Source organism: Emys orbicularis, chromosome 5 (genome assembly GCF_028017835.1).
Source record: "Emys orbicularis isolate rEmyOrb1 chromosome 5, rEmyOrb1.hap1, whole genome shotgun sequence".
Lineage (NCBI taxonomy): Eukaryota > Metazoa > Chordata > Testudines > Emydidae > Emys > Emys orbicularis.
Window position 1 is genome coordinate 144459097 of NC_088687.1, and position 25533 is coordinate 144484629.

General features: G+C 63.5%; 1 protein-coding gene across 15 annotated transcripts in view; it reads left to right on the top strand.

Annotated features, from left to right (window-relative positions):
* Positions 1-25118, top strand: part of LOC135879486 (transcription factor COE3-like) — an 82418-nt gene extending 57300 nt beyond the window's left edge. For 2 of the 15 annotated variants that reach the window (XM_065405488.1, XM_065405489.1), the window contains 9 exons: positions 326-443; positions 4488-4618; positions 5202-5328; positions 8772-8860; positions 19494-19559; positions 21189-21366; positions 22286-22471; positions 23017-23220; positions 25087-25118. In XM_065405488.1, coding sequence (XP_065261560.1) covers positions 326-443; positions 4488-4618; positions 5202-5328; positions 8772-8860; positions 19494-19559; positions 21189-21366; positions 22286-22471; positions 23017-23220; positions 25087-25118 — 1131 coding nt within the window. Of the gene's footprint in view, positions 1-325; positions 480-2181; positions 2206-4484; positions 4619-5201; positions 5329-8771; positions 8861-19493; positions 19560-21188; positions 21367-22285; positions 22472-23016; positions 23221-24288; positions 24360-25086 lie in introns of those variants that run through there. The other 13 variants (XM_065405485.1, XM_065405486.1, XM_065405480.1 and 10 more) reach the window with 13 other exon arrangements.
* The last annotated feature ends 415 nt before the right edge of the window (positions 25119-25533 follow it).

The following is a 25533-nucleotide window of genomic DNA, read 5'->3' on the forward strand; positions in this document are numbered from 1 at the left end:
AATATGGTGAGATGGGCTGTCCGGTTTGGGGGGGTTTCCAAGGACTCTGTGGTGAGATGGGCTGTCCCATTTTGGGGGGTTTCCAAGGACTCTGTGGTGGTATGGGCTGTCCCGTTTTGGGGGGGACTCTACCCCTGCCCTGACCAGCCTGTGCCCTGTAGTTTGTACTCTCGGGGTACAGGCAATGTAACAAACTGGGGATGGGTCCCTGAGAGCTGCCGCGGGGGCCCCGTGCCGCCCAGTGCACCAGGATGCCGGGGTCTCCGTCTGGCCTGGCTCTCCTGCCGTGCGACTGGCGTAACGCTGAGATGCTCTTGGTCCCCAGGTGGTGGTGTCAACGACGGTGAACGTGGACGGGCACGTCCTGGCGGTGTCCGATAACATGTTCGTCCACAATAACTCGAAGCACGGGCGCCGGGCGCGACGGCTGGATCCCTCTGAAGGTGAGCGCCCCCCGAGCTCTGCCAGAGCATCCAGCTGTAACGATGCTGGTTCTGACGGGACCCAACTGAGAGTGCCAATTCAGGACAAATTGCTTAAAACAGGGCAGTTACAGCCCCAGGCTGGGGTTTTTCCACCTCTAAAGCAAACCAAACCAGCCAGACAGAGAAGACTTTGGTCTCACCCCACTGGCTAACCACAAGTCACACAAGCAATTCCCTTAGGGCTTGTCTTCACTACCCGCCAATCCGGCGGGTAGCAATCGGTCTATCGGGGATCGACTTACCGCGTCTAGTGAAGACGCGATAAAATCGATCCCTGATGGCTCTACCGTCGACTCCGGAAATCCACCACGGCAAGAGGCGGTAGCGGAGTCGACGGCGGCGCGGCAGCGGTCGACTTGCCGCCGTCCTCACAGCCAGGTAAGTCGACCTAAAATACGCCACTTCAGCTACGCTATTCACGTAGCTGAAGTTGCGTATCTTAGGTTGACCCCCCCGCTGTAGTGTAGACCTAGCCTGAGACACTCCAGTTTCCCAGTATCACCACCAGCCCTCTGCTGCACGCCGGGAGCGGGGGGCTCAGAATGAGCAGCCGCTTTGGGAAATTGCAGGGGGGGGCCCAGCTAAGCGTGCAGGGGGTCTCCGGGCATGGAGTGGCGGAGCCCTGAAATGGCCTCAGAGAGCAACCCAGAGCGCAGCCCATGGGCAATGGAGCAGCCATGCCAGAGCACGTGGGGTCCCACCCTGCCCAGCATGTTGCCCAGGCCCCGAGAGACACAACCCGCCCAGCAGTCCCATGAACGCTCCCCTCGCACGGGCCTCCCCAGCATTGCACAGCCGTGAGCTCCATTTCCCCTTGTGATCGCACCAGGCCCCGACCCACCCCACCCACCCGGGCCCGCTTTCAAGGCCTGAGCCAGAAACCAGCACCCCACCCCAAAATAAAAGAAACGCGAGCCATCCCCAAGACCCGGCCCCTGCACACTCCCCATGGGCGGCTGGGCCCGGGCAAGGCCCGTCCCCCGGAAGCAGCCAGCCGGCTCTGCGGGCACGATGCCCCGCATTGCAGAGGATCCGACAGACGCCATGCGCCCTAGAAACGGCCTGGCACCAAATCCCACAGCGCTGCCCTGTGAACGACCCTGTCAGCCCCCTGAGGGCTTGCTGCTCCCCGCCCCAAACCTGCCACGGCCCAGCTGCCCACAGGCGCGATGCTGCAAACGGGGCAGCCCCAAGTTCCCGGCTAGCGGCCAGCACGTCCCACCGCAGGCTCCGCAGGAGCAGGGCAACGTGCCCTGTTGGGCGCAGGCTGTTCTGGGACAGATGGGGGGGACCTGTACGTCACCCCAAACACACCGCTCCCTGTACAGCACTCACTGTCAGCGCTGCCGGCCCCGGGGGGGGTGCTCTGAGCAGCTGGTAACACTGAGTGCCCCCAGAACCCCAGGCCCAGACCCACAGGACACCCCAAGCCCAGGACACCCCAGGCGCAGGCCCGCAGGACACCCTCGCACCCTCCCTCCCGGCCTGCCAGGGCTGGTACCAGGAGCCCAGCGCATGCTCCCTGACGCTGGCCCTTGCACAGGTCCCTGGGGAAGTGGGTGCCCCCGGCCCCACCACCGAACCTCCACTCGCCCGCCGGGCCCTGGGACCTCTCCCCGCTGCAGCTGCTGTGACACTGCATAAGTCCACCCTCTGTTCCTTCCCCACCCCACCCCCACTGGCATTTGGGGGCCAGGCCCCCCAGCCGGGCTACATTACGGCCTCTGTGGAACTGCCGGTCCCAGCTGGCAAACCCCCGGCCTCGGCGTCTGCGTCTCCCCCAGCGCTGACCCCCCGGGCCCGGCAGGCAAGACCCTCTCTGGGGCCGGGAGTGCCCAGCGGCCCTGCGCAGAGCCGCACTCCAGAGCTCCCCCCAGCCCCCACCCTGAGGGAAGCTTTGCCCTTCCCACAGGGAACTGGTGTCCCAGCCCTGCTGCCCCGAGGAAGTCCATCTGCCCCCCTCCCTCCCTCCATCCCTCCCCATACACACCCCTCCATCCGTCCTTCCATCCACCCCTCCCTCCCTCCCTCCCTCCGTCCCCCTACACACCCTCCATCCTTCCACCCCATCACACCCCTTCCTCCATCCCTCCATCCATCCCTCCCCATACTCTCCCCTCCCTCCATCCATCCCTCCCCATACACACCCCTCCATCCACTCATGTTATGAGTCAACAGTGTGCTCTTGTTGCCAAGAAGGCTAACGGCATTTTGGGCTGTATAAGTAGGGGCATTGCCAGCAGATCGAGGAACGTGATCGTTCCCCTTTATTCGACATTGGTGAGGCCTCATCTGGAATACTGTGTCCAATTTTGGGCCCCACACTACAAGAAGGATGTGGAAAAATTGGAAAGAGTCCAGCGGAGGGCAACAAAAATGATTAGGGGTCTGGAGCACATGACTTATGAGGAGAGGCTGAGGGAACTGGGATTGTTTAGTCTCCAGAAGAGAAGAATGAGGGGGGATTTGATAGCAGCCTTCAACTACCTGAAGGGAGGTTCCAAAGAGGATGGAGTTCGGCTGTTCTCAGTGGTGGCAGATGACAGAACAAGGAGCAATGGTCTCAAGTTGCAGTGGGGGAGGTCCAGGTTGGATATTAGGAAACACTATTTCACTAGGAGGGTGGTGAAGCACTGGAATGCGTTACCTAGGGAGGTGGTGGAGTCTCCTTCCTTGGAGGTTTTTAAGGCCCGGCTTGACAAAGCCCTGGCTGGGATGATTTAGTTGGGAATTGGTCCTGCTTTGAGCAGGGGGTTGGACTAGATGACCTCTTGAGGTCCCTTCCAACCCTGATATTCTATGATTCTATGATTCTATGATTGATTCTATCCGTCCTTCCATCTCTCCCTCCCACCAGTTTTCAGGTATCTAAAAGGGTGTCATAAGGAGGAGGGAGAAAACTTGTTCACCTTAGCCTCTAAGGATAGAACAAGAAGCAATGGGCTTAAACTGCAGCAAGGGAGGTCTAGATTGGACATTAGGAAAAAATTCCTAACTGTCAGGGTGGTTAAACACTGGAATAAATTGCCTAGGGAGGTTGTGGAATCTCCATCTCTGGAGATATTTAAGAGTAGGTTAGATAAATGTCTATCCAGGATGGTCTAGACAGTATTTGGTCCTGCCATGCGGGCAGGGGACTGGACTCGATGACCTCTCGAGGTCCCTTCCAGTCCTAGAATCTATGAATCTATGAATCCATCCATCCGTCCCCCTACACACCCTTCATCCTTCCACCCCATCACACCTCTTCCTCCATCCCTCCATCCATCCCTCCCCATACATATCCCTCCATCCGTCCTTCCATCCATCTGTCCCCCTACACACCCTCCATCCTTCCACCCCATCACACCCCTTCCTCCATCCCTCCATCCATCCTTCCCCATACGCTCCCCTCCCTCCCTCCATCCCTCCCCATACACACCCCTCCATCCGTCCTTCCATCCATCCCTCCCTCCATCCATCCGTCCCCCTACACACCCTCCATCCTTCCACCCCCATATACACCCCTCCATCCATCCATCCATCTCTCCCCATTCTCACCACTCCATCACACCCCTCTGTCTATCCACCCCCATACACACCCCTCCTCCAGTCCTTCCGTCCATCCCTCCCCATACACACCCCTCCCTCCGTCCTTCCGTCCCTCCATCCATCTGCCCCCATACACACCCCTCCGCCTGTCCTTCCACCCCCATCACACCCCTGCATCCATGCATCCCCCTACACACCCCTCTGTCTGTCCCTCCATCCATCCGTCCCCATTCTCACCCCTCCCTCTGTCCTTCGATCCCCATTCACACCCCTCCTGTCTATCTATCTATCTATCTATCTATCTATCTATCTATCTATCTATCTATCTATCTATCTATCTATCTGTCTCCCATCCTATCCCTGCTCTCTCCTCACCTGCTTTTTCCTCCTCCGCGTCCCAGCTCTCCCCGTGCTCCCCGCTCTCTGTCACCCCCTGATGACGCCCTGTCTCTCCCTCCCCGCCCGCAGCAGCCACCCCCTGCATCAAGGCCATCAGCCCCAGCGAAGGGTGGACGACGGGCGGCGCCACCGTCATCGTCATCGGCGACAACTTCTTTGACGGGCTGCAGGTCGTCTTCGGCACCATGCTGGTGTGGAGCGAGGTGGGCGAGCGTGGGGCCCCCTTCCCCCGGTGCCTCTCCGCCCCCCACGCCTCTGTCCAGCCTGAGGCCTCCCACCACCGCGCCAGGCAGGGCCCCTTCGGGCTGGGCCAGGGGTAGCTGTGGGTCAAGGCCAAGGGGCCTGGCCTTGTGTTGTGCAGCACCCTAAGGTGTGGAGCCAGGCTCCCTTCAGAGCTCCGGCCCCACCCGATCCCTACCGCCCATCTCCCAGTGCCAGGCCACTCCTGGCCCAGGGCTCAGCCCCTGCCCCGGAGGGAGCCCCGGCCCAGCCTGGCCTGGGGAGCTGGGCGAGGGCAGAGGGCCTGGGGATGGGCTCCCCACGAGGGGGGGCTGTGATGGAGCTTCCTCGTGCCCCTGGCTGGCCAGCGACGGGTCCTTGCACTGGCTAGTCTGTGAGCTTGAGAGGCCGGGGGAGCCAGCTGGGCTCAGCCCTGGGGGCGCGGGGGGAGGAGAGTGAATCTGCACCTGAATCGGGGCCTTAATCACCCCCCCATTGCCCCCCGGTCATCATCTCCCCCCCCCCACTGCCCATGGGCTCAGCCCCCCTCTCTCCTGCCCCTTGCAGCTAATCACCCCTCACGCCATCCGGGTGCAGACGCCGCCTCGCCACATCCCCGGCGTGGTGGAGGTGACACTCTCCTACAAGTCGAAGCAGTTCTGCAAGGGAGCGCCCGGCCGATTCGTCTACACAGGTGAGGGGCGCGGCCAGGCCGGGCAGGGCACTCCCAGCCACGCTCACCTGCTCCGCCACCGCTCGGCCACGGTGGCGGGAGGGACGAGTGACGTGCCCAGGGCCAGAGAGCGAGTGGGTGGCAGAGGTGGGAGTGGAACCTGCTGGTGTAACTGCTAGGCAGCACTGCCTCTCCCCGCCCCGGGGGATTCTGGGAGTTACTGGGGGTCTGGGTGGCCAGGGACTGGTGGGTGATCGGTCGCCCCCGAGGCCTCGAGCCCATTGGATGGCCAGGAAATCATCCTTGGTGGCCGTTGTCTCGTTGGCCTGCTCTTGGGATGCCATTTCCTCCTCCCCCATGGTGGGAGGCCTGTGGGGGGCAGCCCTGGGCTGGCGTGCTGTGTCCTGCCCAGACTGCTCCCTGCCAATGGCCCACAGACCGGGCCCCTGCTCTGACGGGTGCCCCCAGCCTGGGCACGGAGGGGCGGGACAGCAAGGACCTGCCTCCCCTGAGCCCGTGGGAATGCAGGAGTGGGAGGGGGGCCTCCGTCCGGACCCTGGTGAGCTCTGAATCACCCCCCATCCCAGGCTAGACCCAGAGGGGCTGGGGGGGGAACAGTGAGGGGGCAGATGGCTAGAGGGTTGTGTGTATGGGGCGAGGCGGAGGGGTAAATGGAGGTAGGTAGGTAGGGGTACATGGGGGTAGATTATAGAGGGTTGGTTTGGTGATAGGATGGGTAGGTAGGTCGGGGGGTAGGTGGCTGGAGGGAGGGAGGTGGGTGGACAGAAGAGGGTCGGTGGGGGTAGATGCATGGAGTATGGGTAGGTAGGGGATGGACGGAGGGTCGGTGGGGGGTAGATGCATGCGGGGGATGGGTAGGTGGGGGGGTAGATGGATGGAGGGAGGGTCGGTGGGGGGTAGGTGCATGCAGGGGATGGATAGGTGGGGGGAGATGGATGGAGTGATGGGGATGAAGGGAGGGTTGGAGAGTCGGTGGGGGGTAGATGCATGGAGGATGGGTAGGTGGGTGGGGGGATGGGAGAGGCAGGGATGGAGGGAGGGAGGTGGGTGGTCGGAGGAGGGTCGGTGCGGGGTAGATGCAGGTGGGGGATGGGTAGGTGGGGGGTAGATGGATGGAGGGAGGGTCGGAGGGTCGGTGGGGGGTAGATGCAGGTGGGGGACGGGTAGGTGGGGAGGTAGATGGATGGAGGGAGGGGAGGAGGGTCGGTGCGGGGGAGATGCAGGTGGGGGATGGGTAGGTGGGGGTAGATGGATGGAGGGAGGGTCGGAGGGTCGGTGGGGGGTAGATGCAGGCGGGGGACGGGTAGGTGGGGGGGTAGATGGAGGGAGGGAGGGGAGGAGGGTCGGTGCGGGGGAGATGCAGGCGGGGGACGGATGGGGAGAGACAGGAGGGCAGAGAGCCGATGCTCCGGGTTGCTCCCTTTTGTAGGGCACTAGTCTGGGCTCCCCGACACCCCCTCCCGCTCCCCCTGCCTGCTGTGCGGGGGTCCGAGGGGACCCTGGGGGGGGGTGTGCCCAGCGCTCAGCCTCCCTTTCCAGATCAGGCCTGTTCTGTGCGTGTCGACCCGGCTGAGGCACTGGGGGGGGGCGGTTAGTGATTGATTTGGCCCCTGCTCCGCTGGCCAGGTCCCAATTTCCAGCATCTCTGGCTTTGCCCAGCCATGAAAGATTGAGAAGGTGTGTGTGTGTGTGTGGGGGGGGGGATCAATACATGTGTGTTCCTGGGAGGGGCATTGCTGTGTGTGACACCTCGTCTGTGTGAGACCCTGTGTGTGTGACATGACACCGTGTGTGTGACACCGCGTGTGTGTTAGACTTGTGTGTGTAGCACCGTGTCTGAGACACTGTGTGTGTGACATGACACCGTGTGTGTAATACCTAGGGTGACCAGACAGCAAGTATGAAAAATCGGGACGGGGTGGGGGGTAATGGGAGCCTATATAAGATAAAGCCCTGAATATAGGGACTGTCACTATAAAATCAGGACATCTGCTCATCCTAGTAATACCGCGTGTGTGTGAGACCCTGTGTGTGATGCTGTGTGTGAGGCAGTGTGTGTATGTCACACCGTGTGTGTGTGTCAGTGATTCTCCCTCCATCCCCAACTGCCCCCCGCTGGCATGTGCTCTGGGGGAGCCCTGGCTGCTGAGCGGCGGCTCCCCTGTCAGGCGGTTTGGGCCCCGGCCGGCCGGGTGCCGTGCTCCCCGCTGCGGGGTGGAGCCGCTGGCGGGCGCCCCCAGCACACAGCTCAGAGCGTGGGGTGACGGGGGGGGGAGACGGCCTGTCTGGGCCATTGCTGTGGGGCCGGGGCAAGCCTGCCCATCCCCAAGCCTTCCCCGGGAACCAGCCCGTCCCACCCGGAGCGGCCAGGGGCTCCTGCTGCCAGCCTGCAGTGCCTGTCCTCTCACCTCCGCACCCAGCCGCCCGCTGTCTGTCTGTCTGCCCCTCTGGCCCTGGGCCCTGGGTCTCTGGCCATGCAGCTGCGGGGGTTGGGGGAGAGACAGGGACATCCTGGCCCCTGGATAGACTCCATGTCACGAACGCGAGGAGGCGGGAGCAGAGCATGTGGCTGGGCCCAGGGGTCACGGACCCATGGGATCGGGGCAACGCCCCACCTTTTAAACAGTCCCGGGGAGCCCCCCTCAGTATGCCAGGCCCCCGCTGGGTCCCACTCTTCCTCGCCTGGGCCCCACTTCCTAGATGGAGCCTCTGGGCTCCATCCCCGTTTCCCGCAGGGAGCTGTGCCCAGCGAGTGGCATGGGGCCAGCCCCCGGGAGAGCCTCGCCCCCTGCACAGAGCAGTGCACCCCCAGGGTTATGCAGTGACACCCGGCTGCATTCGCAGACCGAGCCCGGTTTGTCGGGCACCTGGACGCAGCCCTGGGGCAGCCCTGAGACGTAGGGGTGAAAGCACCGTCTGTCCTGCCCCCAGCAAAGCACCAGTCGGGGGCAGCGGGTTCACCTCTAGCTCTGGCTCTCTCTGGCCTGTGCCAGGAGCCGGCCCCTTATCCCTGCAGGTCCCCTCCCAGATCGCAGTCCCAGAGCCACTGGGGTCAGCGTTCTGGCCTCGGGGATTGTCCATCGTCATCTCGGGTCCTTGTGGCTTTGGATCAGACTCGCCCGCTCTTTAGCCCGACAGCTCAGCGACATGCACGCCGCCCTGAGAGCGAATGTCGTCCTTTCCTCCCTCTGGGAGCCAGGCAAGGCTGCGGGGAAACTGAGGCGCACACCGGGGTCATAGAATCATTACAAAACATTCCCACTTTGTCACCCCAGGACTCCTGGGTTCTGTGGCCTGGCTCTGCCCATGGGTAGGTCAGCCCCCTGCGCCGTGCCTCAGTTTCCCCCACAAGGACCGCGCCAGCCCCTCCCCTCAGGCAGGTGGGGTTTAGAGGGAGCCCCGGCCCATGGCACCTGACCCTCGCTGTCTCCCTCCCTCCCCAGCACTGAACGAGCCGACCATCGACTACGGGTTCCAGCGGCTGCAGAAGGTGATCCCCCGGCACCCCGGAGACCCCGAGCGCTTACCCAAGGTAGGGTGCTCCCCCGCAGGGCACGGAGGGTGGACAGCCCCACGGCGGTCAGGTTCCCGTGCCGCCAGCCCAGCAGGGTGACTAGCGGGTGGCTCCACAGCACTGCCAGTGAACGGCTGCACGGCTCTGGCCCCATGCTCCCCGTGCCCGGACAGCACACTGGCACCCGGGCTGAGGCGGCAGGGGAGGGGAATGGCGCGGCTTGGCCGAACATCTTCCCTCCTATTCTGCTGTCACCCTGTCCTGCCCCCGCCTCCCGAGGGGGAAACTGAGGCGCAAGTGGCCGGGAAGTCCCCACTGCCAGGGCCGCCCAGCTGGGTCTGCTCGCGGGATCGAGGCCACCATCATCAATGCGAATCTGGGTTTTGTTTCCCGAGGCACTTTCCCAACATACAGACACCCCAGCGCTGCCCGGGAGAGCACAGCCTGACCGACCGGCCCAGGGGGTGCAACGGGGAGGGGCTGTCGGGCTGGCTGGGGACTACAGGCCTGGCATGCCGCACCCCTGAGAGAACGGGTGCCTCCGAGACTTGTGCCGCCTCTGGCACCCCTCCCTCCCTGTGCCCCCCTTGGCGCCCCTTGCCCCGGACGGGGACAGCGGTTTGCTGGTGCCAGGCCAGGCAGCCGGGATGGGGGCACAGCCAGTGTTGGGCTGCGTGAGAGGTGGGGGCCTTGGGGCGCTGCAGAGAGCCGGGCCCAGACGGGCCTGTCTCCCCCCCCCCCCCCCCCCGCGCGCGCAGTGACACTAATGGCTCCAAGCTGGGCCAGGGCCGCCTGATGAGAAGTGACAGGCCGAAGCTGCTGACAAATTGGAGCCATTCATCATGTGGTGACAGGGCCCAGCTGCCCATGCTGCGCTCGCTGCTGCCCCTGCGGGGATGGGGGCAGGGACCCCCCGTCCCAGCATACACATGGGGGCCGCAAGGGGGAACGACCTGCCCCAGGGCCCAGACGCAGGATTAGAACCCGAGTCCTCTGCCGGGAGTGGGGGAACAGCACGGCATTCTTTGTGCCACCTACTGTCAGATAGAGGGGGGTCCGCTGGGCAGAGCAAGGGGTGGGCCTCAGGACTCCTGGGTTCCATTCCTGGCTTTGGGAAGGGAGTGGGGTCTAGTGGGTGAGAGCCAGGACTTCTCCCTCAGGCCTGCACTGCTCCCCAGTTTCTCCCCCCAGCTGTGACAGGCGTGCGCGTGTGGGGCATGGGGGAGGGTGCTGATGGGGTGTCCAGGCGTCCAGGGCTGTACCAGGACCACCCACCCCTCCCCGGGTCCCGGCTTAGCACTGGCTGGGGCGGCTGTTCGAAGGGCACTGTGTCCGTGCTGCGGGCCAGATGAGGGCCCCCCCGCCATGACCCCCCCCCTCGTGGCTGGGAGGTTTGGTGCCCCCAGCCCGTGCCCATAGCTGAGACACGTGGGCGCGGAGGGGTTGGCTGCATTAGGCCCCGGTGTAGCCAAAGTAGCCAGCCCAGGCCGGGGGCCCGGTGTGCCCGGAGAAGGGCAGTCACAGCCCACTCGCCACCTGCCCGCACCCCAGCAATCCCAGGGTCAGTGCCGCCCGCACTGGTGATCAGCCTGAGCGAGCGGGCGGTGGGTGCGGGCTGCAGCCGGGCCTTCTCCATGGCGGCATTGATTGGACAGAGGAAACAGACGGCCTGCGAGCGCGTGGCTGGGATTGCCCCTGCTTAGCTTGACAACAAGTCAATACTACGGATCTCAGTGGCGGGGGGGCTGGACGGACAGGCGCTGCCCGCCTCGCCCCCACGCACGCCATTGCCGCACGCTGGGGGGCCCTGGGCAAACAGCTGGGAACCAGGCAGGGGGCCAAGGCCTGGCAGACTCCTTCTCAGTGCCTTTCCCTCCACACACCAGCTTCCCCTGGGCTGGGGGGTGTATCTGTGTGTGTGTGTGCATTGTGTATTGGGGGAGTGTATCGGGGGTGCTGTGTGTGTTGTATATCAGGGGATGTGTGTGTGTGTATGTTGTATACCAGTGTGTGTGTTGTGTATCTCTGGGTGAATGTGTGTATTGTATATCGGGGGGGTGTCTGTGTATTAGGGGAGGGTGTGTTGTATATTGGTGTGTGTGGTGTGTATCTGAGGGTGTACTGTGTATTGGGGTGTGGGTGTTGCATATCGGGGGTGTGGATGTGTGTATCTGGGGTGCTGTATATTGGGGTGTGTGTGTTGTATATCGGGGATGGGGGGGGTGTGAGTGTGTTGTGTATCGTGATGTGAGTGGGTGTGTTTGTGTTGTGTATCGGGGCAGGTGTGTTGTGTATCGGGATGTGAGTGTGTGTGTTGTGTACCAATGTGAGTGGGTGTGTTGTGTATTGGGGGAGGGGTGTATCGAGGGTGCTGCGTATTGGGGTGTGTGTTGTATATCGGGGCACGTGTGTTGTGTATCGGGATGTGAGTGTGTGTGTGTGTGTGTGTGTTGTATATCGGGGATGTTGGGGGGATGTGTAAGTGTGTTGTGTATCGGGATGTGAGTGTGTGTGTTGTGTATCAGTGTGGGTGGGTGTGTTGTGTGTATCAGGGGGTAAGTGTGTTGTGTATATGTGTGTGTTGTGTATTGGGGTGTGGGTGCTGTATATCAGGTGGGTGGGTGTGTATCGGGGCACGTGTGTTGTGTATCGGGATGTGAGTGTGTGTGTTGTGTATTGGGGTGTGTGGTGTATCCAGGGGAGGGTGCACCCTCTAGTGGCTGACCCCAGTTACGACACGGCCCAGGGTCAGGTTGCTGTCCGGTGTCTGCGTTGGCAGAGGCCTGCGGGGCAGGGGTGATGGGAGGCTGGGGCGGGCAGGCGAGGGGGGGCAGGGACTGGAGAGAGGAGAAAAGGGCCCCCATACCTCCAGCTGTGGCTTTATGGTTGACCCCTGGGGGTAAAATCGCGCCGGATGTGCCCTCTCCTGATCTCCGTCCTCCCCCCCCCCGGCTCCAGAGAGCGCCCCCAGTGCCCCGCCCTGCCCGTCCCTCACATCACCCCTCCTGTCACCCCCCTTGCGGCCCCGGGACTGGGGAGCCTGGGTGCGTCCGGCTGCCCGCTCTGGGCCCGAGGGACCCACGGGTCTGCGCTGCACCTGACACGGGGCTTGTCCCCCTGGGATTGAGTACGACTGTCCACGCCTGGCGCTCCTCAGGACCGGCTGCTGCACCGCCAGCTCCGCCCCGCCCGCCGGGTTACCGCTCGGTGCAGACAGGGCTGCAGGGCTGAGCCGGAAGTGGTGCCGTGGCCCCCTGGCCATGTGGACGCTCGGACTCCAGAGGGAACATGGCTTGTACCGATTGCCCTGGCGTAGGGGAGGAGTGTCCACACTGGCTCTGCACCACTCTCACTGAACTAGTCTGAACCTGATTTAAATTAAACCGGTTTGACTTGGGGGTGTAGCCAGGGATCGCTCCCTCTTGGGCCTTATTTCTTCAGTGCTTTCAACACCCTGGCGGGGTGATGCCTCGGGCCAAAGGAATTGCGGCGCGGGCGGGTGCGGGTCTCTGGCCTGTTCTCCCGGGGGTCAGACTAGGTGAGCACAGTGGGCCCTTCTGGCCCTGGCATTTATGAATCTACGGCTCCCTGGGCCACAGGCCCCCCTGCGCCGGGCACGGCCCAGACACGAAGCACTGATCCCTGCCCGAGGAGCTGGCAGTCCGAGGGCCTGATCCCAGCCCCTGGAGCCAGCCGGAGTCTCCCGGGGCCGTTCGGGAAAGCCGCGCCTCGGGCAGTCGCCGTGCGGGCGCTGTGATTGCCCCGTGATGGCTGGCTGGCTGATGACAGGGCGCGCAGCCCGTTGGAAGGAGCCGCCCGGAGCGGGGGCCTTGGACGGCATTTCCTCACTTCAGTGTCTGCAGGCGCTTCGGGGTTCTGCTAACGTCCTCTCGCGAAAACCTGCGCTCGCCCAAAGGCGGGCAAGGGGTCCTGATCCAGCCACGGCGAATCAACCAGGGCTGGCCCCGATGCCCCAGTACAGCACTAGGGGGCGCAGTGCTGCAGGGAGGGGGGAGGGGCTCAGTAGGGGGCGCTCTCCCCAGTGCCCAGCCTGGTGCTAGGGGGCGCAGTGCTGCAGGGAGCGGGGAGGGGCTCAGTAGGGGGCGCTCTCCCCAGTGCCCAGCCTGATGCTAGGGGGCGCAGTGCTGCAGGGAGCGGGGAGGGGCTCAGTAGGGGGCGCTCTCCCCAGTGCCCAGCCTGGTGCTAGGGGGCGCAGTGCTGCAGGGAGCGGGGAGGGGCTCAGTAGGGGGCGCTCTCCCCAGTGCCCAGCCTGGTGCTAGGGGGCGCAGTGCTGCAGGGAGCGGGGAGGGGCTCAGTAGGGGGCGCTCTCCCCTGGCTCGCTGTGCGCCAGAGCCTCTGGAGGTAGCAGGGGAGGGCTGCTCACCCGTGGCTTGTCGTGGTCTCCCCGCACACCTCCTTGCAGGGGGCACCCTGGGCACAGCCCTGCCTCTGACCCGCCTGGCTAGGCCCCTGCTGGGTGTGGAGCACCGCTGTGCCCGCTTGCACTCACCTGCCCAAGCAGGGCACGGTCACAGGGTTCCTCCAGTCTATGGGCAGCCGGGCTCCTGGCCATGCCCTGACGGGCCCCCTGGCACCGGGAGCCCAGTGTCTCTGGCGGGTGGTTGCCAGGTTCCCTGCAGTGGGGCCAGCTGGTTCTCCTTCTCGGGGTGTGTATTGCTCCAACCAGGGCTGCTCCTTGGGCCCCCCCATCCTGGGACCCCTCCCCTTACTCAGGCCTCCTGGGCATGGCCAGTGCCTTAGCCCCACCCCCAGAGATGGGGAGCCGAGCCCAGGAGACAGGGCCCAGCCAGCGCACCGGCAGTGCCCGCTGCAATCCAGTGTACGCCAGTGGCTCCCAGGGGTTCACTCCGCCCTCGCCCTAGTGGGGCAGCGCAACGTCCCAGCGGGCTGGGGCGCAGGCAGGGAACAAGGGGCAGGCAGCCCCAGCTGTAACCCGGACACCCCCCTCCCTGGGGGAACAGCCCCTTCTTCAACTCCGCCAGACAAACGCAGCCTTGAGGAGCGAGAGTCCCCTCCAGGAGCCGCAAGCCCCCACCCCACGTCCAGCCCACACCCCCATCCCTGAGCCCCAGCCACAAGCCAGCGCCCAGGGCAAACAGGGCGTCTTGGATCCATGGAGAGCTCCCCATGCCAGAAGGAGCAGGGGGACAAGAAGCTATTGTAGGGTTTGGGGGTGAGGTTGTTGATGGGCCCCTTGGGGGGCACGCTAACGCTCTGGGCACTGTGCTGCGGGTCCGGGAGGTGCATGGAGTGGGTGCGACACAGGCAGACCCGCTGCCAGCTCATGCCAAGGTCCCCATGTCTCAACTGAATGCTGACAAATATGTAGCTGGGATCCGCCTGCCCCCCTGTGAGTGCTGGTAAAATAGGATATGGGTGATAAGAATGTTTTTGGTGTTTAGACTTTACTGAACTCTTGTGAGTTGCTGCCTGCGTTAATCTCACGTACTGCATCTGTGGCCCGTACTGTAAGGTGCTGTTTGAGTGGTTGTATTGTGAGCCTGTCTGACATTGTAACTCACCAGAGAGGAGAGAGACAGTAACTGGTGTGAAGTGCTGGTCTCCAACAGGTGTTACGTCCTGGCCCACAGGGAAGGGCCGGCGACACCAGACGGACTATTGTGGGACATTAACGAGGACAAAAGACATTGGTTGTTCTGCCCTCCTCCCCCCGTGAAGATGTGGATTTCTCCCATCAGCTGAGTTTGCAGCTCAGAGCACATGGGGGGCGGGGGCAAGGAATAGAAACCCCTAGCAAGAAGGAACGGGATCTTTATGATGCTTGGACTCTGGGGGTTGAGGTTTCTCGGCATAAGCAAAAGATCCCCAGTGCTTAGCCCAGGTTAGCCCTAAAGGACATAAAGAACTTGTTTATTATAGAAGATTGTGTTACCTTTTGAAGCTTAAGATTGGAACTTGTGTGTGTGTATGTTTACCTGCTTTAACCTTGTAAATAATTCTCATTTCCTTTTCCTAGTTAATCGTTAGATAGTTTATTGTGTCTCTGTGTGAGATCTAAGGTGCAACTGATCTGGGGTAAGTGACTGGTCCTTTGGGACGGGAAGTAAGCTGAATAGTGCTGTGATTCCTGGTGAGAGGGACCAGCTGTCACGAGGCAGCTCACCAGGGGGGCAAGAGAGATCGGAGCACCCAAGGGACTGGCTGTGACTCCGTGTTGAGGCTGTTCTGGTGCCTGAGGAGTTTGCCCTTGATACATGATTGGTGAAATCGAAGTACAGAACTCACCGCCCGTGTGGGCTCTGTGCCCTGGCTCCTGGCAGCCTGCCCTGAGATTGGTTCTCACGCTCTGGAGCCCCTGCAGGGCAGCCTGACCCCCGCGTAGCTGTGGCAGGCGTCACATCCCCCAGATGAGTGACGTTTACAGAGCAGGACCGCAGCGCTGTTAAAAGTGTAAACTTGGTATTGAGAATTGCCCAGGTCACAGAATAGACACAATGAGCGACCCATGGCGGGGAAAGCCCTGGAACAGATCCGTTTGCAGAGGGGAATATCCCATAACAGGAAAACTCCAGATCAGGCACTGAGAGCTTGGACCAGGCCCCCGGGGAAGAAGAGGTGGTGAAGGCCAAGGACCCTCCAGCCCCAGATGCAACAGAGGAGCCCCCCACAGGGGAACTGGCCCGACTGCAACCCCCAAGAGCCCAGGAAGAACACGAGCACCAGAGACTGATGGGGGAACTGCGGGTCAGGGAGACCGAAGCAGCCCAGACAGTGGCAGACCCCACCAGAGGCAGACGGGAGCTCCAGCAGTGCAGCCCAAAGGACTGGAGCAGCGAACGGAGTTTCTCTAACCAGTGATCACACACACACCCCCAGCACCAGGGAGTGGGAGAAGGTCTGCCCGACTGCACAGAAGAGAGACTGTGTGGGGCGCGCAGTGTCCCAGAGGCCAAGCACATGCCTCTTAACCAGATCAGCTGGGAAAGCCAGACAAGCTTGTAACGATCTGGAGCAGGGCAATGCTGAGGTGGACAAGATTTGTAAAGAAAATGTGTTGGAAAGATTGGAGCTCACCCCTGAGCCCTCTTCAGTGACGTATAGAAACATCGGAGTGTTTGACAGGGTCACTCACCTGAATATGTGCACACAATGGGTGATTTTATGAGACAGTGGATAATGGGGGCAGGGGCCGATGGTGATCATGAAAAATATCATTCTGGGATGTATTAGCGGGACACAAGAAGTCGTTCTTCCGCTCTACTCTGCGCTGATACGGCCTCAGCTGGAGTATTGTGTCCAGTTCTGGGCACCGCATTTCAGGAAGGATGTGGACAAATCGGAGAGTCCAGAGAAGAGCAACAAAAACGATGAAAGGTCTAGAAAACATGAGCTATGAGGGAAGATTTAAACAATTGGGTTGGTTTAGTCTGGAAAAGAGAAGACTGAGAGGGGACATGATAACAGTTTTCAAGTACATAAAACGTTACAAGGAGGAGGGAGAAAAATTGTTCTCGTTAACCTCGGAGGACAGGACAAGAAGCAATGGGCTTACATTACAGCAAGGGCGGTTTAGGTTGGACATTAGGAAAAACTTCCTAACTGTCAGGGTGGTTAAGCACTGGAATAAATTGCCTAGAGAGGCTGTGGAATCTCCGTCATTGGTGATTTCTAAGAGCAGGTTGGACAAATACCTGTCAGGGATGGTCTAGATAATTAGTCCTGCCCTGAGTGCAGGGGACTGGACTAGGTGACCTCTCGAGGTCCCTTCTAGTCCTACGATTCTAGGATTCTATATTCATCAGCAACTTCTGCAGCCTCTAAAACCGTGGATGGTTTTTGTCGCACACGGCTGCCTTCACCTCCTCTGTAACTACCCCAACAATTGCTCCTTGGCCACCAGATCAAACAGTTTCTCATGATCACCTTCAGCCCTTGCTCCCATTACCCAAGAGTCTCTGGGGTTTGCCCCTTTCAATCTCCTTTGGGGAGACAGGTGTGGGGACCCCGGTCTTGGGAGGGTGGTACAGAGGAGACAGGACAGTAGGGGAGTGTGATAGCGAATGTAAAGGCTGTGATGGCCCCGTGCGTCAGAACCTTGAAGGAGACTGGGGCTGGTGGGCAGGCTGGAGAAACGTCTTTGGGCACAGGTGACGCCGTGGGGCCAGCGCTGATTCCAGTGAGGAAGGACAAGATGCAGGATTGTTGGAGGCACTTTGGGGGCGCTGGAGAGCGTGAATGCGGGCAGGGAATGTAGGGGAGCCCCGTGGCCATGCAAACGGGACATGTCAGCAGATGGAGAGCATACCCCAAAAGGGCGATGAGGGGAACGTGGGAACATTTCCTGCCCCGTGAATAGATTTGGTCAGGGAGGGTAAGGGAGAGATGTCTCTGGAGAGCACAGAGCTGTGGCAGGGTTTGAGCCCACCCCAAAAGCAGGAGATGTTGCTGGCAGGTATTTTCCAAGCGGCCAGGTTTAACTAACAGAACAGCGCATGCCACTGACACTGCAGGGCCCCCGCTGCCCCTCGAGGAGCATGCCGGGCCATCGGAGAAATCCGACAGATTCAGGACAAGGTGGAGCATGAAGCCCCTGGGCATCTCCTGTCGGGATGGTACCTCACAGGGATAAAACCAGGAGATGGGTTTTAGAAGAGTAAAGGCCAGCCTGGCCCTTACCCCACACTGCGGAGAGAGGCCCTGTTAATGCGTGCGCAGTTCATAAGCACTCTGGATTTGACTCGTGGCTATTGGCAAATTCCCTTGAATGCTGTGGCCAGGAAAGGTCAGTTTTCCCAGTGGAACCTGGTCTCTCGGGGGTGGAGGTTCATTAATGCGGGGGTGGGGGGGGCTGTCCTGCGGGGATCACAGACCTTCTCCAGGGCCTCTGCAGACGGCTTAGCTGTTCTTAGACCACCTGAGCCATGTGGGAACTGTATTGCAGAGGGGTAGAGAAGCCAACCTCACTGGCAAGCTGGGGGCCGCAGAGGTACCTTGCCTAGGACGCAGGATGGGCAGTGGGTTGGTTCACCCCGACCCTTTGAAGGTGGAAGCCATGCGGAGCTGGCCTGCCCCACAAACCAAGCAGCAGGTCTGGCCAGCTATCACCGGAGGTTTGTAAAGGGGTTTAGTGACATTGTGACCCCAGAACAGACCCTACAAAAAAGGGGAACCGGAGCAGGAGGCCTGGACCCAGGCCTGGGAGAAAGGTTTTGTCTAAAGAGCCAGTTTCAGCCAGCCCTGATCTCAGCAAACCCTTTGAGTCCTGCCCTGATGCTGCTCACATTGGGCTTGGCGCAGTGCTGGTGCAGGCTGTGAAACCCTGACCCGCACTGCGCAGAGCTAGGCTGGCATGGAGCGGGGGCGCGGTGCCATCGCTGGAGCCGGAAAGCAGCTTATCTGTCACACAGAAGAGGTAAGGTTCGACCAGACCTCTCCCCATTGGGGCCCATTGGAGGCTTCCCTGCTGGAGCATGGCGCAGCAGGAGTGGCAGATCGAAATAGCCGTAAGGAGGGGAAAGACGGCGTAGAATAGGGGAACCTCAAAGCCCTGGCTGGGAGATTTAGTTGGGAATTGGTCCTGTTTTGAGCAGGGGGTTGGACTAGATACCTCCTGAGGTCCCTTCCAACCCTGATATTCTATGAACCCTGGGGCACGTTCAGGAGCATCTGTGACACCTGGATGTTGGGGGTCGCATCAGGCTGCCCTGCCGGGGCTCAGGAGCGTGAGAACCAGTCTCAGGGCAGGCTGCCAGGAACCAGGACACAAGCCCCACATTGGTTGGGAGATCTGTGCTCCGATTTCACCAACCAATTACCAAGTGCAAACTCCTCAGGGCCCGTAACAGCCTGACCATGGACGTCCAGCAGACGTCCCCTTGGGCGCTCCGGTCTCTCGCCCCCAAAGTCCAAGCCGCATAGAGATACAATTCCCTCTTGTTAGGGGGTTTTATCCCCCTTTCCCCACGTGCTCTGAGCTGCGAACTCAGCCAACGGGAGGAATCCACTTGCACGACTCATGTCGGGCAGGACACGGCACCTGTTGGAGACCAGCACTTCCCACACTCCTGTCCCTCTCCCGGCTGGTGAGTTACACACTCGCAGTACAAATGCTCACACGGGACTACCTGGGATACAGCTGGGATCAGTGAGATTAATGCAGGCAGCAGCTCACAAACATTCCCTAAAACACCAAACACATTCTCCTCCCCCTCGTGCCCGTTTTCACAACACGAGCACCCAGGGCAGCCAGACTGGTTCCAGCCGGGAATTGGTCACTGTTCAGCTGAGACACGGGGACCTTGGCAGGAGCTGGCACCTGCTCTGCAGCATCACAGTGGGGTGATGCCCAGAGGCAAGTGGGGCTGTGGAGGTGGGAATGGGCACGCGCGTGGATTTGGGTAGAGGCAGGGCATGGCCGGGCCATCCCGTCCCAGTGGTGATGGGCACCGTGCACTGCGGAGGTGGGGGTGAGCGGGCGAGGGCCCTGCCAAGCATCTGGCTTTGGGGGTGGCGCTGTGAAGAGGCCGTGGATTAACACGCCAGGCGTGCTGCGGGGGTGCGGCGCCATTGAGAGGTGACTGGAGAACTCTCCTTCTGCTGAGTGTTACCAGCCTGGGGAGGCCGGGCGGAGCCCCCGCCGGCCCCCTCTGAGCCCCCTCTCTCCCCCCAGGAAGTCCTGCTGAAGAGGGCGGCAGACCTGGTGGAGGCCCTGTACGGGATGCCGCACAATAACCAGGTACCGCAGGACTGGCGCCCAGCTGGACTGGCTGGGACAAGGGGGTGGGAGAATGCCCCGTCGGCCTGCCCATCACCAGGGCATCTGACCCCCCCTTCCTGGGCATTGCCCAGCCTGTGCTGCCTGACGTGGCCTGGGGACCAAAGCCTGTGACGGCGTGACAGCCCCGCGCCGGCACCCAGGCAGGAGACGGGACACAGGTCCTGCCACCACCCGGCCAGAGCCTGGTGCCTGGGGAGGCTGTGAGCAGTGACAGTCTCCTGCCAGAGGGACGTGTCCCGTCCCCCCCGTGCCCCTCACTCTGTGACTGGCTCCTGCCCCAGAGCGCGAGCTGGGACCCAGAGGGGCCATCTGGCATCAGCGCCCACCTCCCAGAGCCCAGGAGTGGGGGTGGGCACGGTCTGGCACCGTGAGACAGAGATTGGGTCAGATAACACCCCGTGCACAGTCCCACCCCCTCCATGCCCTCCCACCCCCACCCCTTCTCTGCCCCATCTGTCCCCCTCCACTCCCTGCCCCCCTCCCCCCACATCCTCTCCATGCCCTCCCACCCCCACCCCTTCACTGCCCCGTCCATCCCCCTCCACTCCCTACCCCCCACTACCCCTCCATGCCCTCCCACCCCTTCACCGCCCCATCCATCCCCCTCCACTCCCTGCCCCTCCCCCCACACCCCCTCCATGCCCTCCCACCCCTTCACTGCCCCATCCATCTCCCTTAGCTCCCTGCCCCCCACACCTCCTCCATGCCCTCCCATTCCCACCCCTTCACTGCCCAATCCATCCTCCTCCGCTCCCTGCCCCCCACTACCCCTCCATGCCCTCCCACCCCTTCACTGCCCCGTCCATCCCTCTTAGCTCCCTGCCCCCCCACACCTCCTCCATGCCCTCCCACTCCTACCCCTTCACTGCCCGATCTGTCGCCCTCCTCTCCCTGCCCCCACTACCCCTCCATGCCCTCCCACCCCTTCACCGCCCTGTCCATCCCCCTCCACTCCCTACCCCCCCTCTCCCCCCCACACCCCCCTATGCCCTCCCATCCCCCCATTCACTGCCCCATCCATCCCCCTCCACTGTGTGCCCCCCATCCCCCTGCCCCCTCTGTTCCCTGCCCCCCATTCCCCCCCATTGGGGAAGGCAGGGGCGGTGGAGCTGGCTGGGCCCCAGCCCCACATCTGCTTCACATCAGGAATTCCAGGGCCATTGAGTAAGGAGCTCCGGGAGCTGCCTCCGCCCGCGTGCAGGGGCTGCCACTTCCCCTGGCCCCCACCCAGCCTCTGCTGCCTGCCCCCTGGATGGACGTTGCTCCGGCCCAGCCGACCGAACCCCCAGGAACCCCCGCGGGTCTCAGCTCCCTGCACCCGGGGCTCTGGCAAGCCCCTTTGGTTCCACGCTGTCCCAGGCCTGCATGACACAAGTTTGGGAGGCCTCAGCCCCCATCCCCCTCGGCCGGGCAGCTGGGGTCACCCGTGCCCCCGGCCAGCAGGAAGGGTCTGAACGGGCTGTGGGGGGTGGGCCCCTCAGGCCTGGCTGCCTTGCCCTGGTCACGCCAGGCTTGCCAGGTAGATGCTCCGGTCTGGCAGCTGCTGGGCGAGTCGCCAGGGGTAACGGGCAGTCCCTGTCTCTGCAGGACATCATCCTGAAGCGAGCAGCAGACATCGCCGAGGCCCTGTACAGCGTCCCGCGCACCCCCAGCCAGCTGTCCTCGCTGGCCGGGAACCACGCCCACGCAGGCATGATGGGCGTCAACTCCTTCGGGAGCCAGCTGGCCATCAACATCAGCGACTCGGCCCCGGGCACCGAGCAAGGTGTGTGCGGGGGGTGGGGGGGGGCAGCGCTCCCCCTGCAGCAAAGCCCCAAGCCGCGGGGCCCCAGTGCTGTGAGTGCCAGGGCAGGGGGCGGGGCAGGGCAGGCCAGGCAGGTCAGTACCCTCCAAGCGAAGATGTGGAGCAGGCGAATCAGCTTCCTGAGGCATGCGAGCGCCCAGGGGAGAGAGGAGTCTGGCAGCCTGGGGCACCGTGCCGGCAGAGGCGCCAGCTGGCAGAGGAGATTGCACCTGAGTGGCTGTTAAACAGCCGCCGCGCCCTCCCCAGAGGTGGCTGCACTGCAGTGCTGAGGCGCGTGGCCCCTGGAGCTGATGCTTTGTGCAAAGGGCTGTTTGTGTCACACTGGGGGGGTCCGGCAGACCAGGCAGCGAGGGGGCAGGTTCTGGGCCGAGTCCGTGGGTGGCCGAGAGCTGCGCGGTGATTCGGGCAGACCGGCCGGTTGTGCTGCTGCTTGGAGCCTGTTAGACTGAACGGTGCCCGCAGCGAGGCGAGCCCCCGGGAACGCAGGGCACGGTCCAGCCCCCAGGCCATCGCGCTGCCTGTTCGGACCAGCCCAGCCCTCGGGGCCACCAGCTGGTCCTGGGGAGCAGGTGGGTCCTGCGCTGTGTCCCCCCGGCCCTGCCAGCTGCCCTCGGGGCGGGGGCTCTGGTGCGGGGGGGGTGGTCTGACTCTGTGGTGAACCCGGGTCAGGGAGGGGAGAGGACTGGGCGTGGTCTCAGATGGGCCAGGGGGTCTGGTGCCATGTCCTGCCCAGGGAGTCCACTCCCATAATGCACCTGGCCGAGGGGGGGGGGGGGGGCGTTCCTTCCTCCTCTGTGACCAGGTAGCAGGGTCAGCGGGTGGTGGGAGCAGTCCCCCCCACCCCAACCATCCCGCCAACACTGCCCCTTGTCGCCCACAGGCTACGCCCGCAACACGAGCAGCGTCTCGCCGCGGGGCTACGTGCCCAGCTCCACCCCGCAGCAGAGCGGCTACAACACCATCACGTCCAGCATGAACGGCTACGGGGGGGCGGCCATGACCGGCCTCGGGGTGCCCGGCTCCCCCAGCTTCCTCAACGGCTCCACCGCCAACTCCCCCTACGCCAGTGAGTCGCAGAGGGGCACAGGCGGGCACTGCCATCCTGTGCAGGGGGCACCTCCTGCCGTACGTCCATAGGGGGCTGCATGGGGGACTCCCTGGGCAAGGGTGACTCCACTGGCGCCCCTTACCCCCCCGGCTCCGCCCCCAGAGAGTGCAGACGGGCACTGGACCCCCAGGTTGTTCTGTAACCCCATTGGAATGGCTCCTTTCTAGGGGGGGTCCCATGTCTCCAGGGCCCCTTGCCCGATACAGCCCTGCCCCACAGCATCACGGAGCCCCCAGCCCTGCCCCCTGCTGTGCACATACTCTCAGGGTCTTCCTCGCATGCCGCCACCATGTATCCTGTGCTGGGTGGGGCAGGGTGTGCCCCCCATGGCCCCCAGCATTGGGTGGGGCAGGGTGTGTCCCCCCCTTGGAGCTTCTGGTGCTGGGTGGGGCAGGGGGCACCCCCCAGAGTCCCCTGCCCAGCCCCCCCCAGACCATGTCCTGAACCTGACTGCTCCCCGGGCCCCTGCCAGCCTGTCTGACTGTCTCCTCTGCCCGCTGCAGTCATGCCCTCCAGCCCCCCGCTGGGCGCCTCCTCCATCACCCTCCCGTCCGGCGCCAGCTCCTCCACCCCCGCCGGCGTCTTCTCCTTCTCCCCGGTCAACATGATCTCCGCCGTCAAGCAGAAGAGCGCCTTCGCCCCCGTGGTGCGGCCGCCCACCTCCCCCACCCCCACCTGCACCAGCACCAACGGGAACAGCCTGCAGGGTGAGTCGGCTGCACCCTAGGGTCGCCGTGCGCCCCCTCTGCATCCGTGGGCAGCGGGGGCCCGACAGGGCCTTGGCCTGGATTCCCACAGGGGGCTGGGATACTAACGCCCTGGACGGGCACAGCTAGAAATTCACTGGGGGGCCGCCCCGCCTGCCAAGGTGCCGAGCTCCTCTCCCTCCCACTCTGCTCCCAGCCCTGGAGCCAAGCAGGGAGCCAGGCCAGGCCCGGGTCCATCTCTCCCCCTCGCTTTTTTGCCTGTGCTCTTTTTGGAAGCATCGAAGTCATTCCCCACTCTCCCGCCCTGCGGCAGCCAGTCCCGCAGGTTAACAGTGTACCGCTCCTGCCTGCTCTAGCATGCATTCCCTTCGGCTCACATGGCGTTCCCGCTGCTCCTGCCTTGGGGCACCTCCTCGCAAGCCCCGGCGCCTTCTCTGGACCAAGGTGTGAGGCCTAACTCTGGCCAGAGACGGGGTGGAGCAGACCCCGCTATGGCTGGGCGGGATCCCAGCAGTGTCCAGGCGGAGTGGACCCCCGCTATGGCTGGGCGGGATCCCTGCAGAGACGGGGCGGAGCGGACCCCGCTATGGCTGGGCGGGATCCCAGCAGTGTCCAGGCGGAGTGGATCCCAGCTTGGCCAGGTGGGATCCCCTGCAGAGACGGGGTGGAGCGGACCCCGTTATGGCCGGGTGGGATCCCAGCAGTGTCCAGGCGGAGTGGATCCCAGCTTGGCCAGGTGGGATCCCCTGCAGAGACGGGGTGGAGCGGACCCCGCTATGGCTGGGTGGGATCCCAGCAGTGTCCAGGCGGAGTGGATCCCAGCTTGGCCAGGCGGGATCCCAGCAGAGACGGGGTGGAGCGGAGCAGACCCCGCCGTGGCTGGGTGGGGATCTCACGCAGGGGGCGTGTAATTCCTGGGGGCCGGGCGCGGATTGGCCGGTGGGCTGGGGGGGTAAAGTGGCCGCGCTGGCTCCAGCTCCCCCCCCTTGGTTGTCTCTCGCCCTCCCTCCCGCGCTGACACTTTCCCTCTCTTCTTCCCTCCCTGCTGCGCTGTGCTCGGCTGCCCAGACCAGTCTTTTGAGGACTCCGACAAGTTTCACCCCCCTGCTCGGTCGCTCCAAGGACTGGCCTATTCCTAGACACAGTACGTCTCTCCACTGGCTCCCCTGCCCCTGTGTGAGGAGGGGGGCCGCCCCCCAGGGCTCTGGGTGGGTCCCCTGCTCCTTGTGGGGACGGGAAGCTTTCGCGTTGCAAGCCGGGCTGGGGGGGACCCAGGCTCGCCCAGTGGCCTCTCCCCATCGCTGGTGGGAGTGGGCCCGGCCCGGTGACTAGGGCCTTGGCCTGGAGAGACTCAGAGCCTGTGACTGCCCCAGGCCGCCGGCCTGCACTGCCTGGGCATCCCCTGAGCTGGGCCGGACACGCCGGGCTGTGACAGCTGGGGCCGTCCCTGCCCGCGGGGACGGGAAGGTGGCAGGACGTTCCCGGGCAGTGGGGCCGGGCCCCAGCGAGTCGTTGGTTCGTGGCCCTGCCCAGCGCTCTGAAGGGGTGAGAGGCTGAGGACGGCTGCTTGGGATCCTGGCGCTCCTACCCGCCTCTCTCCATGCGCTGGCATCTGCAGCACTGAGCTACAGGCCCCCTGGGCAGGAGAGGGCAGCGGGACGCTGTTGTGGGAGGTTCCCAGGTGCCCGGCTTTGCCACCGCCCCCCCCCCCCCAGCTCTGTTCTGCTCCCCGCACGACGCCCTGCTGGTGGGGCTGGCGCTTCCCGCTCTCCTCGGCTGCATGCGGCACCCGAGCGCGCCCCCCCCCCCCCCCCCCGTGGCCCCCGCACCAGGGATGCCGGCCAACACCTTCTCCTTCTCTTGCAGCTATGTCAGGTCTCCTTGTGCCGCCCATGTGACCCGGGACTGGACCAGGACCCCGGAGGGAGCGGACCACGCACAGGGACCGAACCTCACCATTGACTCTGGGGCCCCAGGGGCTGCGGGGGGCTCGTGCCCAAAATCCCCCCCCCCCCCCCCAAGGACGCAGCTCAGTGGGAAGCCAGGCTGCAGCCGGAGGGGAAGCTGTATCCTCTAGCCAGGGGCAGTTCTCCTGCCAAGCTCCCCCCGGGGCCTGGCTGCATGGACTGCAGGCTGGGTCCCTCCACGGCGTAGTGCAAAGGGGTGGGGGCTGGTTGGGGGCAGGGGGTCTCTCACTCTGACTGCACCTTGCCCTCCTTCCTTCGGGGGGCTCCCCCAGGCTGCCGCAGGTGGAGAGCTCCTGGTAACACCCCCCCAGCGGCGCTAGGCGAGATGAGGGGCTCTGCCGTGGGG